Raw genomic sequence first — 15445 nt, forward strand, 5'->3', positions numbered from 1 at the left:
TGCTGTGCTTTTTAATAGTACAGTTTACGTTTTTAAGTTCCTCCCAAACCAGAGGACCTTAACTTACTTTATTATGGATTTTCCAATTACATTTTTCCTCCAATTCTAAGCCAGGTTCCCTTATTTGTCGCTGTGGTCCAACAGATTGATGCACAGGCTTATAATTTCCATAATTTACCATGTACGACACTTTAAAGGTTACTGTAGCAAGACAAATACTGGGTTTCAATTATATTTAATCGCTGGTTAAACTTTGTTTATGTTAACCAATAAATCTAGATGACAACTGTATCTTTAAGTGCTGTTATTACTTATATGGAACATTAAACTATGTTTATACATGGACCCTGCTGCAAACATGAAGCTCCTTGGGTGTTGTGACTCATATAATTCTGAGAAAAATGAAGTAACATTAAACAAATTAGTGCTTGTTAAAAGAAATGTTATTTATTTTCCAGTGATAAAACAGAGATTGGAGCTATGCACACAAAATCATGATGCACATATTGAGTAGACGGGCAAAGTGACTTAGCTTGACTGACGTGTACTGACTGTGGGACCAGATGTTAGCTTCAACAGCAACTAAGGTCATTTATTTATTTATTTACTTTACAAAAATATGTCAATATATAAGTCCTGATACAAATTAAATCCTGCTATATAAGTAAAAATTGTAAATGTTAAATGTTTCTGATATTTTTAGCTAAAATTAGCCCCTGTTAGCTAGCATACGCACAACCGGAAGTAGAAAAAAGTGACACAATATCTAATAAAAAGCAGCAATATGGCATAACACTGATAAGAAAAACACAAAAAGGAGGTTATTTTTTATTTTATTTTTTTTACAAAGTTGCATTTTACAAAAGAAAAAAAAAAACTAGTGAGGGGTATTGCTAAATAGAGAATATCTGAAGTGTTAATACATCTGGATTGTATTCGAATTACTTCACCACTCACCAAACAGTGCGCTTTATGGTGTTTTTGTTGTTTCTACTGCTTTCCAAATCTACAACTACAAAATCAAGCGCATTAGAAATTTCCCAGAAGTCTTTGCGAAAACTAGCGTGCATCGATTTTCTCTACATTAGCGAATATAAACCACAATTCATTGCGGTCAAACAATTTTTGCAAAAAAAAGAAAAACATATTTAAATGGATTTTTTTTAATAAACAATCCACATTTTCATCATCAGAATGCAGTAGAATCACTAATAGGCATTGTAAAATGTTCATATTGATTAGATTTTCACTTTGTGAAATTGTTGACATAATATGACGGCATGGTTTTTGAATAGCTTTTTAAAATCCAGGGCACTATGTCGTTTTTTAGTAGTTAGTGGTTAGGGTGAGAATTTGGATATAGCCATTGTGCATGATGCTCCCTGGATTGGAAAATGTCAACCTCAATGCATTGTGTTTGAAGAATTTTGTGAAAAATTAAATTTAATTAAAATTTTTATAAGCCCTCCAAGTTTTTACCACAATGGATTCATAAATAGTCTTCGTAAAATGCTTGTATTTATTAGGTGACATAATATTTTCAGTTTAAAACAAAACTAATTCCTAATAACGCAGTTTTAATTTGTTTGTATACGATTAACAAGTTTTAATATGCATAAATGCATAGGCTATGAAAGAAATCAGAAAACATAAGAAAAATGTGAAAGGTGCAACGATGTATTCATCAAAAAATTAAGATATGTTTGTGAAACAAAATAAAACGTACATATACTGTATAAATATTAATACTTTGAAAGACAATGATTTCATAGATGTACTTAGAAAGTGTTCTGAAAAGATGGACCACAGATTCTTTCTGCTACAGCTGTAACACTGAAATTATTTGGATCAACATAGAAATGCTCTTTTATTGTTTAGCTTTACAATAAATCATTAATAGATTCTGCTAAAATACAGAGACTAATCCACAAAAATAATGTTGAGTAGATTTGTCAAAAAATATATATAAAAAAATAAATAAATATTAGCTATCTAAAAAACTACCAGAACAGTCAAACTGTTTTGCATAGGACTCATCATTCACGTACCTAGATGAGAAATCAGCATGGCCAGCACCAACCAGCATTAATACAAGTGCAGCCTTCAAGGGACCGAAACCAAATCTTTGTTAAATAATAACAACAAGCAAGCTGCATGATGGCCATTAGCTTTCCTACAAGCCACTCAGAAAAAGCCTGATTCCATGTGGTTCACTAAAGAACAAAACTAGATATCAAACACAGAGGTAATTAGTAACAGTAATAATAATTGTGTTTTTTGTTCGACTTTGGCTTTCAGTACTTCTCCAAATGAAGATGGTAACCAAGTATGCATAAAAATTAGATCATCTAAAAACTCCAAAGGTCCTGGTAATTAACTTTCTCCATTTTCCTTTGAGTTACTATAAATGTATTAACATGAAACAAGCAGATTCATTTGTGTAGCGTTGTGTAGAATTAAAGCACTCGTGCAACGGCTGGATTTTAAATCATCTCCCTGCCTTTCTTCAAAGAGCGCTCTGTTACAATGTGGACTCCAGTTTTATAGCTCCAGTCATAAGTTATAAAAACATTTCACTGACTAAATGGGTCGCTAAGATCTTAGATGGCGGTCCTAAAACAGTCATTTGAAGGAAGATTCAGAAGACGCGCCCATGATGTGATCATAGAAGTTGGTTGATGATTGCTGTTGAACATCAGTAAAAGAATATTGCAATAAACAGAATATTTTTTTATTCTTTACCAACAGTATTCAGTTTTGAAAGATGTCTCACAACTTTCAAAAACTTAAATTGTTTGTGCTTGTTGCAAATTTCCAGTCAATATGGGCTGATAGGAAAAAGATGCATATAGAAATTAAAGGGTCTAGATCAGGAGTCTGCAACCTGCGGCTCCAGAGCCACATGTGGCTCTTTTATTTCTCCATGGTGGCTTCTTGACCAAAAATAAAATAAGTCAGGGAGACTGCTGACCCAGCCATGTCGACAATCAGAGTCAGCAGCTTCCTGCTAATGGCTGCCTAACCAAAACTACCTATAGAAAACAAATAAACAAAGCCCGCAAACTAAGACTACCAAGGTCCAACCCCAAACTAAAATAACAAAACCCAGCAGTGTAAGACTGCTGAGAACAAAGAGTGTAAAAAGAACAAGAGGGAAAACCAGTCATTTTAAAAAAAAAAAAAAAACACTATGCTAAATACACCAGATTCTAGCGTAGAGGTGCGCTTGAATCTATCTGTTGGATCCAAGACTGTGCTGTTCTTGAAAAAATCATTTCTATAAGCAACCTTTTATTTTCCACATCAGTTTAAAACAAAGCAGTAATTTTTCCACTTTGATATTAAAGCATTTCTTTTGCATGTTATTATATTGGGCATTGTTTGAATGAAATGCACTTTCTCTATTTACAGATGTATGGCAGACTGAAAAAGCTAATAGTGTTTGTACTACTTGTTGTTTAATTTATTTTCAGGTAAAACAAGTTCTGCAAATGTGTTGGAATACATAAGAGCCATTTTATCTTACGTTGTATTTGCAAAAAATGTTTTCTCAAGTATTAAAAAAATATTGGTTGATTATCAGTAACGGTATTGGCTGGAAGAAGCGGGAAAATATAAAATATTGGTATTGGTTGTAAAAAGTCAATATCGTGCATCACTAATTTTTGCTTTTGTTCGTGCCAAAAATAGACAAAATTCATATCTATTATTAAAAAAAGGTCATGAATGCAAGTCCAAATTTTTTTAAGACTTAAGTAAGACTATACGACTCCTTCTAGATTTTGATCAGTAGAAAATTAGACCACATGGCTCTTTTACTGTTAAAGGTTGCCGACCCCTGGTCTATACCATACATAATCAACTTTTTAAGTGTATTATAATGTTCATTCCTCAGCTTGAACAACACCAAAACAGTATTTTGATCCATTCACACATTGAGTATTCCTCTTAAAACCTGCGCTCTGAGGACCAGCTCCTCCCAAACTCACGAAAACGAGGATTCTCAAAAGCTGACACAGATTAAAAATAGCCCTTTTCAGGAAGAGTCCGCGCTGCCAGAACCAACCCCCACACTAACACAAGCACTATTTTTTTCTGCTCAGCTAGCAGTGATTAGCCGCTGACTTCACAGCTCTGTTAGTAGTGATCAGTCGCTAACTTCACCACTCAGCTAGCCGTGATCAGCTGCTAACTTCCCCGCTCAGCTAGCAGTGATCAGCCGCTAACTTCCCCACTCAGCTAGCAGTGATCAGCCACTAACTTCACCACTCAGCTAGCAGTGATCAGCTGCTAACTTTACCGCTCAGCTAGCAGTGATCAGCTGCTAACTTCCCCGCTCAGCTAGCAGTGATCAGCCGCTAACTTCCCCGCTCAGCTAGCAGTGATCAGCCGCTAACTTTACCGCTCAGCTAGTGGTGTTCAGCCGCTAACTTTACCGCTCAGATAGTGGTGATCAGCCGCTAACTTCACAGAACAGCTAGCAGTGATCAGCCGCTAACTTCACCGCACAGCTAGCGGTGATCAGCCGCTAACTTCACAGCTCAGCTAGCAGTGATCAGCCGCTAACTTCACAGCTCAGCTAGCACTGATCAGCCGCTAACTTCACCGCACAGCTAGCGGTGATCAGCCGCTAACTTCACCGCACAGCTAGCGGTGATCAGCCGCTAACTTCACAGCTCAGCTAGCAGTGATCAGCCGCTAACTTTACCGCTCAGCTAGTGGTGTTCAGCCGCTAACTTTGTTCTTTATTGTGCCAAAGATAATATATGTACATCCTGCAGTTCACTCTGAAAGACTTAACACAGGCATGGAAAAGGCCCTTTATTAAAAATATGTGTATTTTTTTATTGATTTTTTTTTTTCAAATCTCACATTATTGATGTACTTTTTCTTTAATAGCTTTTAACTATTACTAAAAGGTGATTTCTTGTCCTTTTTATCTTTCCTCTCTGTCAAAGGTTACCCTAATATTGTTGCAACATACGGCCGTGGATACACTGGATTCGCACCCAGCTACAGCTACCAGTTCCCTGGTGAGTCAAAGGCTAAACAATGTGTTGCAGTGGGTTTCTGTTCTGCACCTTCAAACAGCACACTCAAACCCACACACACACACTTCCACGTCTTCATCAATATACACAGCAGTCACCAAATAATCCGCGGGGTTAAAAGTGCTTACGTGTTGAGGTTTGTCAAGGAGGTTTTGAAAGCTGACGTATAGTGAAGTAAATTGCTTACTCCTTTTTATTCCTCTTTTGAACACTACCATGACCAAAATGTCTGAAATGGGGGAAGTTCTTCGTCTTCACTTGGCCAATGTATGCAAATTTTATCCATGCTGAGGCGGAAAAATAAGCAGCTCTTTGTGTAGGCAGATTTTTAAATGTGGTTCTCATAATGGAAAATAAAGTCATTTTCTGCATTAAAAGTATTGACTCAGACTGCGAGGCACTTTAATGGAAGCTCAAATGGGAGGCGGGCAGTCGGAAGGTGAGCAGCTGTACCTGTGCACCGCACCATGGGGCGGCATGTCTGTGGTTCTTCACTTACACAGGCATCCTGTCAATTTCATGCTTTATTTAGGGACCCTATACCTGCTTTGTTTGTAAAGCCAGACATCATTCCATCCACTGATGAGACAGAATGGGAAATATATGACAGGAGCTCAGACGTCTGTAATATGTTTGTGAAATAGATTTAGAAATGGTACGACGGGGGTCCAGCTGTGACCACCTGCGGATCGGGCAAATGCTAGTTTTGTACTTGACCACGACATTATGCCACAGAAACGGAAGAACACAGCTCAAAGTAGGTTTTCAAAAATCAAGACCATGTATTTGGATAAGTAATTGAGAAAAGAATTGTGTTTGTGCGTCGCATTCGACAGATGCACAATATATGGAAGATGTATCGTCTCATCTTGCACAGTATTACAAAAAGATCACTCGGAATGCAATGAAATAGACTGTTGCCTTTCCAAGTATCACACATTTCCAATTTGTTTTCCAGTAAAATATTCCCTCCCATCAGTTGCAGTCTTGCGGGCTTTTATGTCCTTGCCTGATCTAGATGCTAGTGGCTGAAATGCTAAAGCACACAAAGTGCGGCGTGACAGTCGCGGTGACAGAAGGGAAACAAAGCAATGTGGTGACGTGAGCAAAGACGAGCTTGTGGCTAAAGCAAACAATGCTGCTGTTATGTGAAAATAATTTGAATAAAAGAGGAATGAAACATTGTTGTCTGGAATTTATGCCAAAGACCTGCAGCATGTATTTATTAGGCAATCATTGTTTTTGACTCCTCAGACCCCCCCCAGTTCTGCATGTTGTTGCCATTTATCACACCTGATTCAGATTGGTCAAGTGTTGGGGTGGTCGTGTGGAAGGTTAGCGGAGGTGGAGACCAATCTACCGCTATAGTTTGAACAATGGGTTGTTGTTATGAACAGCTGGTGAAGGAGCTCTGAACACTGAAACAACATGAAAGAGTACAAGGACATCTGAAGTGCAATAATTTGTGGAGATAAATCACCTAAACATTGCTTGCAGAGGAAAATGTCTGTCTGTCTGTCTTTCACACAGCAGGGGAATTTCTCATTCTAGGTCTTGCAGAAATATGAAATGTCATAGCCAAAAATAAATACATTTAAAAAGACAATGTGTTCTTTTTCAATTGCATAAAGTCGATTTTACTTTCATGTTTGCTTCAATTGGGAAGTTAGAAGGATTTCCTTTTTGGAGGTACCACACATTCTGCTCTCCTGTAATACTATCTATTTAGCAAGTGTAAATGTATCTAAAAGTTATCTAAAATTCAAGCATTTGTGATGTTTTGATTATATTAGATTTTAGACACTTATATAAGATATTGCAAATTCCAGTGTAATTTTTATCAAGTTTTTTTTTCTTCTTCTATGAGGCAGTCTAAGGTATCCAGTGACCCAGACAATAATACTATGGACAGTAAAATTTGTGGTTACACAAAATAAAAAAGAAAAGAAACCCCAATGCTGAAATTATGAATCAAATTTAGAATCTTGATATATAAGATCTGCCATTTTTTTGTATTTCTACTCATCAAAAACGCATAAAGTTTGTATTCTATACAAATATTTTCTCAAAACATTGATTTTTAAAATGTTTTTGACGTAAAACAAAATTCGAATGCAAGTCTTCCCCTGCGGCAGAAAGCGCGATGCAGTTCATGTTAAACAAAATTTACAGAGTTTGATAGAGCTGTATGATTAAAACAATCTCCTCTGGGCTCACTCAACTCTTGACAGGTAATTGGAAATTTTAATGTATGAATCAAACGCCTTGTCTAAATGGAATAGCCGCAGGCTAAATATTTACTAGTGCCCTTCCTGGGGAAGATTTGAGAAAGCATCCTCAAGTTGAAATTCAGAGATCTCTCCCTCACTGTACTCGGCTTCACTGAAGCAGACCCTTAAATAAATGGAGCTTGGACCGAGCAGGTCGACATCCAACAGGCATAAATTGTGAGCAGCCTTTCAAAGGCTTTTTATACTCAGTAAACCTCGGGGGTCCGGCGCTCACTCCAAAAAAAAAAAAAAAACTGGTTAGGCAATTGTTCAATTGTCAGGCTAAAACAGTGATAAAACATTGATCAGTGATGAAACACTGAATTAAGTACAAAAACTCAATAACAGCTACACAGAAAAAGAGAAATCAAAGCTGACATCCCAGCAGCTGAAACAGAGTTCAAGCAGAAACTGAGACGAAGAGAACAAAGAAAGAAAAACTGCATTAAAGACTGCAGCCGGTTTAATAGATACAGGCTCGTCCGCACTTATCCAAGTCATTTGATCATTAAAAACACATTTAAGAGCAACTTTTTTTTTGTCTTTACTTATAGACGCAAGTTTCAAAGATACCATATTAAATTTTAATTCACTTTACATGTTATGCATAAAAACAAAAGGAAAGCAGATTAGATTTTTATGGAGTTTTTCATACAGTGGAACAGATTTTAGATCTATCCTTAAAGAAAAACTGTGAAAGTGATGCTCATCAGTCCCTGTCATTTAACTCAACAGATGTCTTTCAAGTAATAACCATCTATAAGTAGGAAAAAATAAAAATTGTTGTCTTTAAAAATAGGGTTGACAGCTCAGCTTCATTTATAATATTTGTCTCCAGCATCAAAACCAGACTTTTTCCACCAGCAGACAGTGGGAGGAAACTTGATGGATACACGACACACTGCACACAATGATTGCCTTTGCAGGAGATTAGTGTTGCTAAAACGACATCAAATATGCAAGAAGTGATTTATAAATGTTTTATAAAGCATTGTTTTTGCACACAATCAGCTTGGTATAAAAAAAAAACGAACCTGATGCCATATGTAGAAGCTAGTTACTTTTCATCAAGCAAATTATAATTATCAACAAGTATAAACATATTTTTTTTCCATTTATCAATGTAAATTGTTTCCTGTTAGGAAAAGTTAATAAAATGATTTATTATAATCAAAAATATGTTTTCTTTTATTTTGTTGTAAAATAATTGTAGGATAATTCCTTGTTTTGGTTTCTATGTGTTGTACTGCTTAAGCTCAAAGCTCTGGTCTCACACTTAGATCCCTGCTGGTGTCCAGCTGTGCTTCACCTCAACACTGTATCCCCCTCTTTGATCCACTGCTGTTTGTTCAAATGTTCTGCTCTTCCAGCGGGTGGCTTTCTTCTTTTTAGGTTTCTTCTGAAAGTTTGCTCGGATTTTCTCTCTGTTGCTCCCAGACTTCTGTAAAATGTCCCGCTTGAAAATCTTGTTCCTGAGCTGGTGTGTGTGTGTGTCAGTGTTGTTGTAAAAGGTACAGATGCATCTATGGGAGGAACTGCACATAAAGCATGAGCATAACTTTGATGGAAAAATCCATAATAAACTTTAAGTTAATGACCCACTCCAATGAAAATGGTGTAATATTAGGATTGGGTTTTCACTACCTGATCTGTAACAGCTACCCAATAGGTCCCTATATGTGCGAAAAGTATATTTTAGATAAAGAATTTAATGATCAGACTATGTCATTACATGTTAATAACAATAACTCATTAAAATGTTTATATTAGTGGATTTTTTTCAAATGCTGACAAAAAATAACAAAGGAAAAAAAGACATGTTAAGGATCAGACTGAATGATATTTTCTGTGCTTTTGCAAATGTTTTCTTCTTCTATTGAGTTTGATGGCAGTTCACTCCCCAGTTTACAAGGATACCAACACTTACCGACACTTTATTAACTCAGTTAACACATTTTATCAAAAGTGGGTAGCCCGGGATGGTAGGAAGTGGTAGTAAAATGTTCTCATTTCTCCTCTTTTCCCATTGCCAAGAAATAAAAAAACAAATAAATAACAATCAAACAATCAATACAAATTTCAGGTGCCAATCCTTTTTCAAATTACTTAACTGTCACGATGTTGGGGATAACAGGAAGTGATATAAGATTTTCTGCATGCAGGGACCTATTGGGTTACAGATTGGGTAGTGACAGGAGTTGTGAGGGGCTGTAAGATAGCAAGAGAGCATGTAAACAGATGAATGATGGGAAACAGGGGCGGGCTTACTCCATGTCAACAGTCCCACCCACAATTTAGAGGCAAATATCTAATGAACAGCTGCAGAAACAATGTCCTTGAATCTAAGACAGGTTGTTTGATTTTGGCTAAAAACGGCATAATCCTAATTAAAAAAACACTTGTAACACTTTCACAATAGGTCAAATGTTTGTGGGGCTCAGACTCTACGTTGATTTTAAGATTGACATATGCATCAAAATTTAAATATAAATGATTCAAGTACAAGCAAAAATGTAATCATACCTTTTCTTCTGTCTGTGAAAAATACTTTTGCTGCTTTTTTGGAAAAATTTGAGTTTGGCCGTGAGTTACTTATCTCTGAGAAAATACATTAGACAAACTGTGAATTTAACTTTACTTTCCGTTCTGCTCATCCTGGATGTCAGCTCCGGCTGGAATGAAAGGATAAAAATCTAGTGCCAGTCGTCGTTCTGCACCTAAATAATCAAGACTTCAGAGATAACATTTATGGCACTACAAAAAGCAAACTAAAATTAAAATAGAAGCGGAATTAAATTGAGGAACAAAAAGGCACTCCCTTCCATTCTGCCAGACATTAAAGAGAGCCTTATTCCCCAGATGTTATGCAGTTGCGAACAGTTGGGCAGTGTCACATTCCAGATCAAAAAGCAGAAAACTCTGCAGTTTAGTTTTAATTATGTTCCTTGTGTTGTGATTTGAAGTAGAGAATCTTTAATATGGCAGCCTCCGTTTGACGCTCAGTGCATCGCTCCATACTTCTGTTGTTTCATCAGAGGAGAATTTGCCGAATGCATGTTGATTACCTGCGGAGATCCAGCTTATTGTGGGGTAATTATTATATCAGTAGGATGCCTTTTTTCACATTAAAGAACCAAAAATCACAGCTGTGAGTATTGTTAGCAACAAAGGAAACTGGAGCTGACAAGGCATAAGGGACATTACTGTACATTATTCGGATTTTTATGCAACAGTCTAATTAGCATCAGCACGCTGATAAATGCACCATTGTATTATTCAGCTTGCAACGCTCAGGGGGAACAACCTCAAGATGTGCTGCATTTCAACAAGGTGTCTTGTTTGGAAGACTCCACTTGATTAAAGGATTTGGAGTTGCATTCAAAGTGATAAACTGTTTAATCGCAGCTCCATTCTGCACTGAACTGTTGTTTACTGCGTTTAGCCCTGCCTCAGACAGGAGACCGTCACTGTTACCTTTGTCTACGGTGGATAATTGAAACACAAATGCTAGGGAGAAAATGCTTTTAAACAATTTAACTTAAGCAGATGCAGTTTGTGTGCATTGTCAATTTTGCCTGCTGCAGCTGCAAATACAGAAGACGAGAAATGAAAGCCTTAAGAATGGAAGAACGTTCCATTGTGAGCCTGCTGTATGCCTGAATAAGAAGCCCGTCTGAGGAAAATGTAATTAAAAGTGAAAGTATAATGCCCATATGTGCATTATGCATGTGAATAAGCTGTAGAAGTGGAGATGAAAAGCAGGGATACACCCCTCATATACTTATATTGTACTTTCTATTGTTAACCAGTCTTGTATCAGTTCTTTTCAGTCTGCACACGAGGGCACAGCTGAATGCGCGCACACAGAAATGCTGTATTCATACAAAGATTGAGATTCAGGAGCTGTGCGTGGGGAGGAAAAGACAGGCGGGGGAAAAGACTTCACCGGGAGCCTCTCTCCACTTTCCGGTCTTCCTGTGCGGCTTGTTGCTTCAACATCCGTGCCCTCTGAGCCTCCCCTGGCATAAATGACCATTATGGCTCCATTAGGGCTCCTACTAGGAGGTTATTATGCTACGCTGAAAAACCAGGGATGAAAATGTTAGTGGGGTCCCACCGGGGAGACAAGCACAGACTGAGTGAGTGAAAGACAAAACACTAAGTCTGTTTCAGATGTCTTGACACACAAACAGCAGCTCACTCCCACAGGTCACTTTATGAGGTATTTAAAGAATGCAGGTACCGATAATTGAAGAGGATAAAGAGCAGAAAAGGCTGCAGTGCGGAAAAAATCTCCAATACCAGGTATCTTTAGATTCAGGAGCAAAACTTTCCTAGAAAAAGTAGCATTTTGTGTCCCACTTTCACCCAGTTGAGTAGTTCCTGTCTGTGCCGTGTTTGAAGTTGGTTTGCTCTAGTTGATATATTGGCTTTCTGTCTGTTTGCCTTGTCCTGCTGCCATTTCTCTTTGTCAGACCTCATTCTCTAGGAGATAGGACGACCGGTAGAGCACCACAGTAGCCTCTGTGTTTACTGTTTCCATCAACCGACGAGCAGCCTGAGACAGAAAGACGCGTCGCCTCTCACCCACCTCACAGAAAATGGCATTTCAAAAGCCTAAGCGTTGACGTCTCCTTCTGCATGGAAGGAAACACGTCTCAGCCCAGTTGGTGGTTCTGGATTCCACTGCAGCTGTTTCTGCAAGATATAGGGAAACTGACAGTGCTTTGGTTGGCAGTGACTGTTCGTTTTTCAAAATAGCAACTGACATGCTTTTAACCCTCTCTAATATAATGGCCACAATATATTTTCTGGAGAGTGTATCTCCAGATAAATTATGTATCATAATTTGTGGTTACAATTTGTAGTCATTATTAATTCATTTTGAACGATCCGATTCACTGACTTAAAATCAGTCCAGGACATCTTTAGCCAAACATTCAACCCATATTTTCTATTTTTTACTTTTAAATTATACATTGTAATAATTCTGAGTTGTGTACTCTGACCAAGACAGGAAATAAGGAGCATGTTTGACCACTGAGACACACATTTGCTCTATATGTCTGTAAATAATAGTGATAAGAAAGCCTCTAACCTCCTGACCTTACGCTCCCTGTAGGGGAAGAATACAAAGCTACAAGTAGCAGCTGGCCTCTCAGCAGGTAGCACACCGGGACGCAGATATGCTGACCTGTGCAATTGAGATAATAGTGACTACCTCTGAGAGGTGAATGACCCTATGAAGCAGAGCAGAGCCAACCAAGCACATAATAAATGCTCCAGAGGTCAGACTCGGGCATTGGCCTGAAACACAAGCTAGCCTCCCAGAGTTTAGCCACTGTCTGCTGGGAGATAGAAATATATTGAGATAGACGATATGTTCGTCTGTAGCTGTAAACCTTTGAAGCTTATTTGGAAGTCTCAGAGCAAAGGAGGTAAGGTGGTTCTTTGGTGATACAGTTGCCTCCCCAGTATCCTGAGGATCAATGGAGTTTTGGTGAATTTTGGAGCTTTAAGTCTGTTCCTTTTTGTCTTGGAGAATAGATTTTTTTCCAAAGCATCTGATTTGTAGAAATAGTGGGTGTCATTCAGTGTTAAAGTTGATTTTCTAGTAAAGTCCCAGTTGTAAAATAGCTGAAAATGAGAATGTTTTGTTAGCTTATATTCATTCAAAGATCCCATCCTGTTGTCTGTAGTTAATTACTGTCTGTGTAGAAGATAATGTGGGTTGGGGCAACATGCCTGGTGATTATCGACAGATCTAAAGCCCAGCAAGTTTTTTGGTGTCCTCTATTTTCCATTCATTACACATCTTGGCTACAGTCACAGAGCAGGTGGAAAGAATCACTGGGCTGATACGAAGCTTACCTGTGTCACGAGTGCACGCAACATTGTCCTCCATATGACAGGTCCCACCGTTTGTCTCTTTACGGCACTCGTGGGAGACCGACGCGCTCCACATTCTGTCTGTAGAACGGGTTTTTGTTCATCTCGAGTTGCAGAGCAGATTGTTCCCCTAGATTTCGTGATCATTTCTCTGCAAGCCGGGTGAGCTGTGACCCCAGCAAGTGGTCCCACAGGCCGGAGTGAGTGCAATAGGGCTGGAAGCAGATGGCCCTCCCGATGCCACACTGACTCACAGATTGTCTTTAATTGCTATTGCTGATAGTAAGCCTGATGGGCCTGTGTGGCCAGACCACTCCATGAGTCGCAAGCCTTAAAATAGAGCCCGACAATATGCATTGTGATCTCATGCTCTTAAACCGACGGCGCAGGATGCACCGGCATAAAACTGCCCCCCTCAAAGACTGTGTGAGGGCAGAGGAGAGTGTATGGAATCGTCCTCCTTCTCCGACAATGCTGCTCACAGACTTACACAACACTCGTATCACACATCTTTCTGCCATGACTCCATTCCCCGTGGTGAACACGGAGTGCTAAGCTGTGACGTCAGTGAACGGCGCTCCGTGTCATGCCCTGTCTGCTCATGTGTGTGCTGTTATAAATCTGCACTGCTGCTTCCAGATCAGCTTTGTTCTACATTAGCTTCTCTCTGTTTTATGTTTATGTGCTTTGCTGCGAAAAGGGGACAAAGCAAATATAGGAGCACCTGATTTATTTTTTTTTCTCTTTTTTGAAGTGCGGTTTAACTTTAAGGAGGGAGATGATCCAGACAGATTGCCGGTCACGTGCACATCCACGTGCGTCCTCTTTGGCTCCAACATTCATGTTTGCAAAAAGAGCTGCCGGTTTTTTTTTTTGTTTTGTTTTTTTTTGCACCAACTGCACTGAGGAGGAAGGTGGAAGCTCACACCGTTTAGCTGGGTTTTAACTCACCCTAGGACAACAGACGGCATCCTCACACACTGAAGCAGACTTACTGTGGCCATGGAGACCCTCTGCCCAGGTACCTGTGGAGGGGAAGATGAGCTGCTGTAAGAAGCAGAGTGGCAACACTAAAGCTCATTATGTCTCAGCTGCTGAGCTGCCCGTCCAGAAATGAAACCTGAGCTATGCCGCCTCGTATGCGGCTGCTACCGTTGGGCGATGTGGGGTCGAGCAGACGTGGACTTCTAGCAGCAGAAAGGATACTACAGTTTGTGCATTAGGACCATGCTCTATCCGCTTGTTGTTTTGATGCCTCCCACTGTTTGAGAGCTCAGAGCTCAGTGAGATAGTTACTTCAGTGAACTCCACAAAGCTACCCCCCCTTCTCTCCCACTATCCCTCCATCCTTCCCTCCCGCTGACTGTACTAATAGCTCTCCAGTTGCTCAGCTCCGCTGTCTCTTCCTAGCGGACTGACATATGTATACAAACACATACTCATAATCATGGCAGACAGCCCTTTGCTTCCATCCACTCTATGTGGAAACATTGTTTGCTGCTCCAGTGATGATGCTGCAAACATGGTGTATGTCGATCCTATTTTTGGGTCATGCTACATTTTACCCCACTTGCCCTTTGTATCTAGAGCAGTGTAACATTGTGTAACTACAGTGCATAGAGCTGGATAAAACAGCATGAAGGATGTATGGCTCAACTCAACACAGTTTTTGTTTTTTTTTCTCTAATATCAGAACATTTATGGATGTGTTTTTGGTTAAAGTAATTCTTACACAAAATTAGACATCACGACAGCATCATTGTGTTATACTAAAAGTTAATTTTAAGTTATCTAACACATTCAGTAAATATTACAGAATGGGATATCTACTGCATATGGACTTAAAGCGCAAAAATCAAAGGAGGTTTTATTGGTTTTTTTTTTTTTTTTTTTTTTTTTTTTTTTTTTGTCTAAGATGCTGAAAATTCAACTTTCTAATTTATCTTTCCTCAAAAACAAAGAATCATCCACTGCCATGAAAGTAGAATTCAAAAATACAAAGCAGTTGATGTAAAACAGGAATGTCAAACTCAATCATACCGGAGGCCAAAATCCAGAACACACTTTAGATCATGAGCCGAACAGGATAAACATTTATAGAACACACTAAATCTAATTTTTTAAAACGTTAAAAATGTTACTTTTTAACATAGCTATAAATAAAAATAGGCATGGATATTATTTCAGAATAAATCAACTTAAACCTCAATTAACTTTCAATATTTTACTCTCCAT

General features: G+C 38.6%; 1 protein-coding gene across 8 annotated transcripts in view; it reads left to right on the forward strand.

Moving 5' to 3' along the window:
• LOC112142593 (RNA-binding protein Musashi homolog 2) overlaps window positions 1-15445 on the forward strand; it is a 311624-nt gene that overhangs the window by 259077 nt on the left and 37102 nt on the right. For all 8 annotated transcript variants that reach the window (XM_024266053.2, XM_024266054.2, XM_024266055.2 and 5 more), the window contains exon 10: window positions 4959-5033. In XM_024266053.2, coding sequence (XP_024121821.1) covers window positions 4959-5033 — 75 coding nt within the window. The remainder of the gene's footprint in view (window positions 1-4958; window positions 5034-15445) is intronic.

This window comes from Oryzias melastigma, linkage group LG14 (genome assembly GCF_002922805.2).
Source record: "Oryzias melastigma strain HK-1 linkage group LG14, ASM292280v2, whole genome shotgun sequence".
NCBI classification, from domain to species: Eukaryota; Metazoa; Chordata; class Actinopteri; order Beloniformes; family Adrianichthyidae; genus Oryzias; species Oryzias melastigma.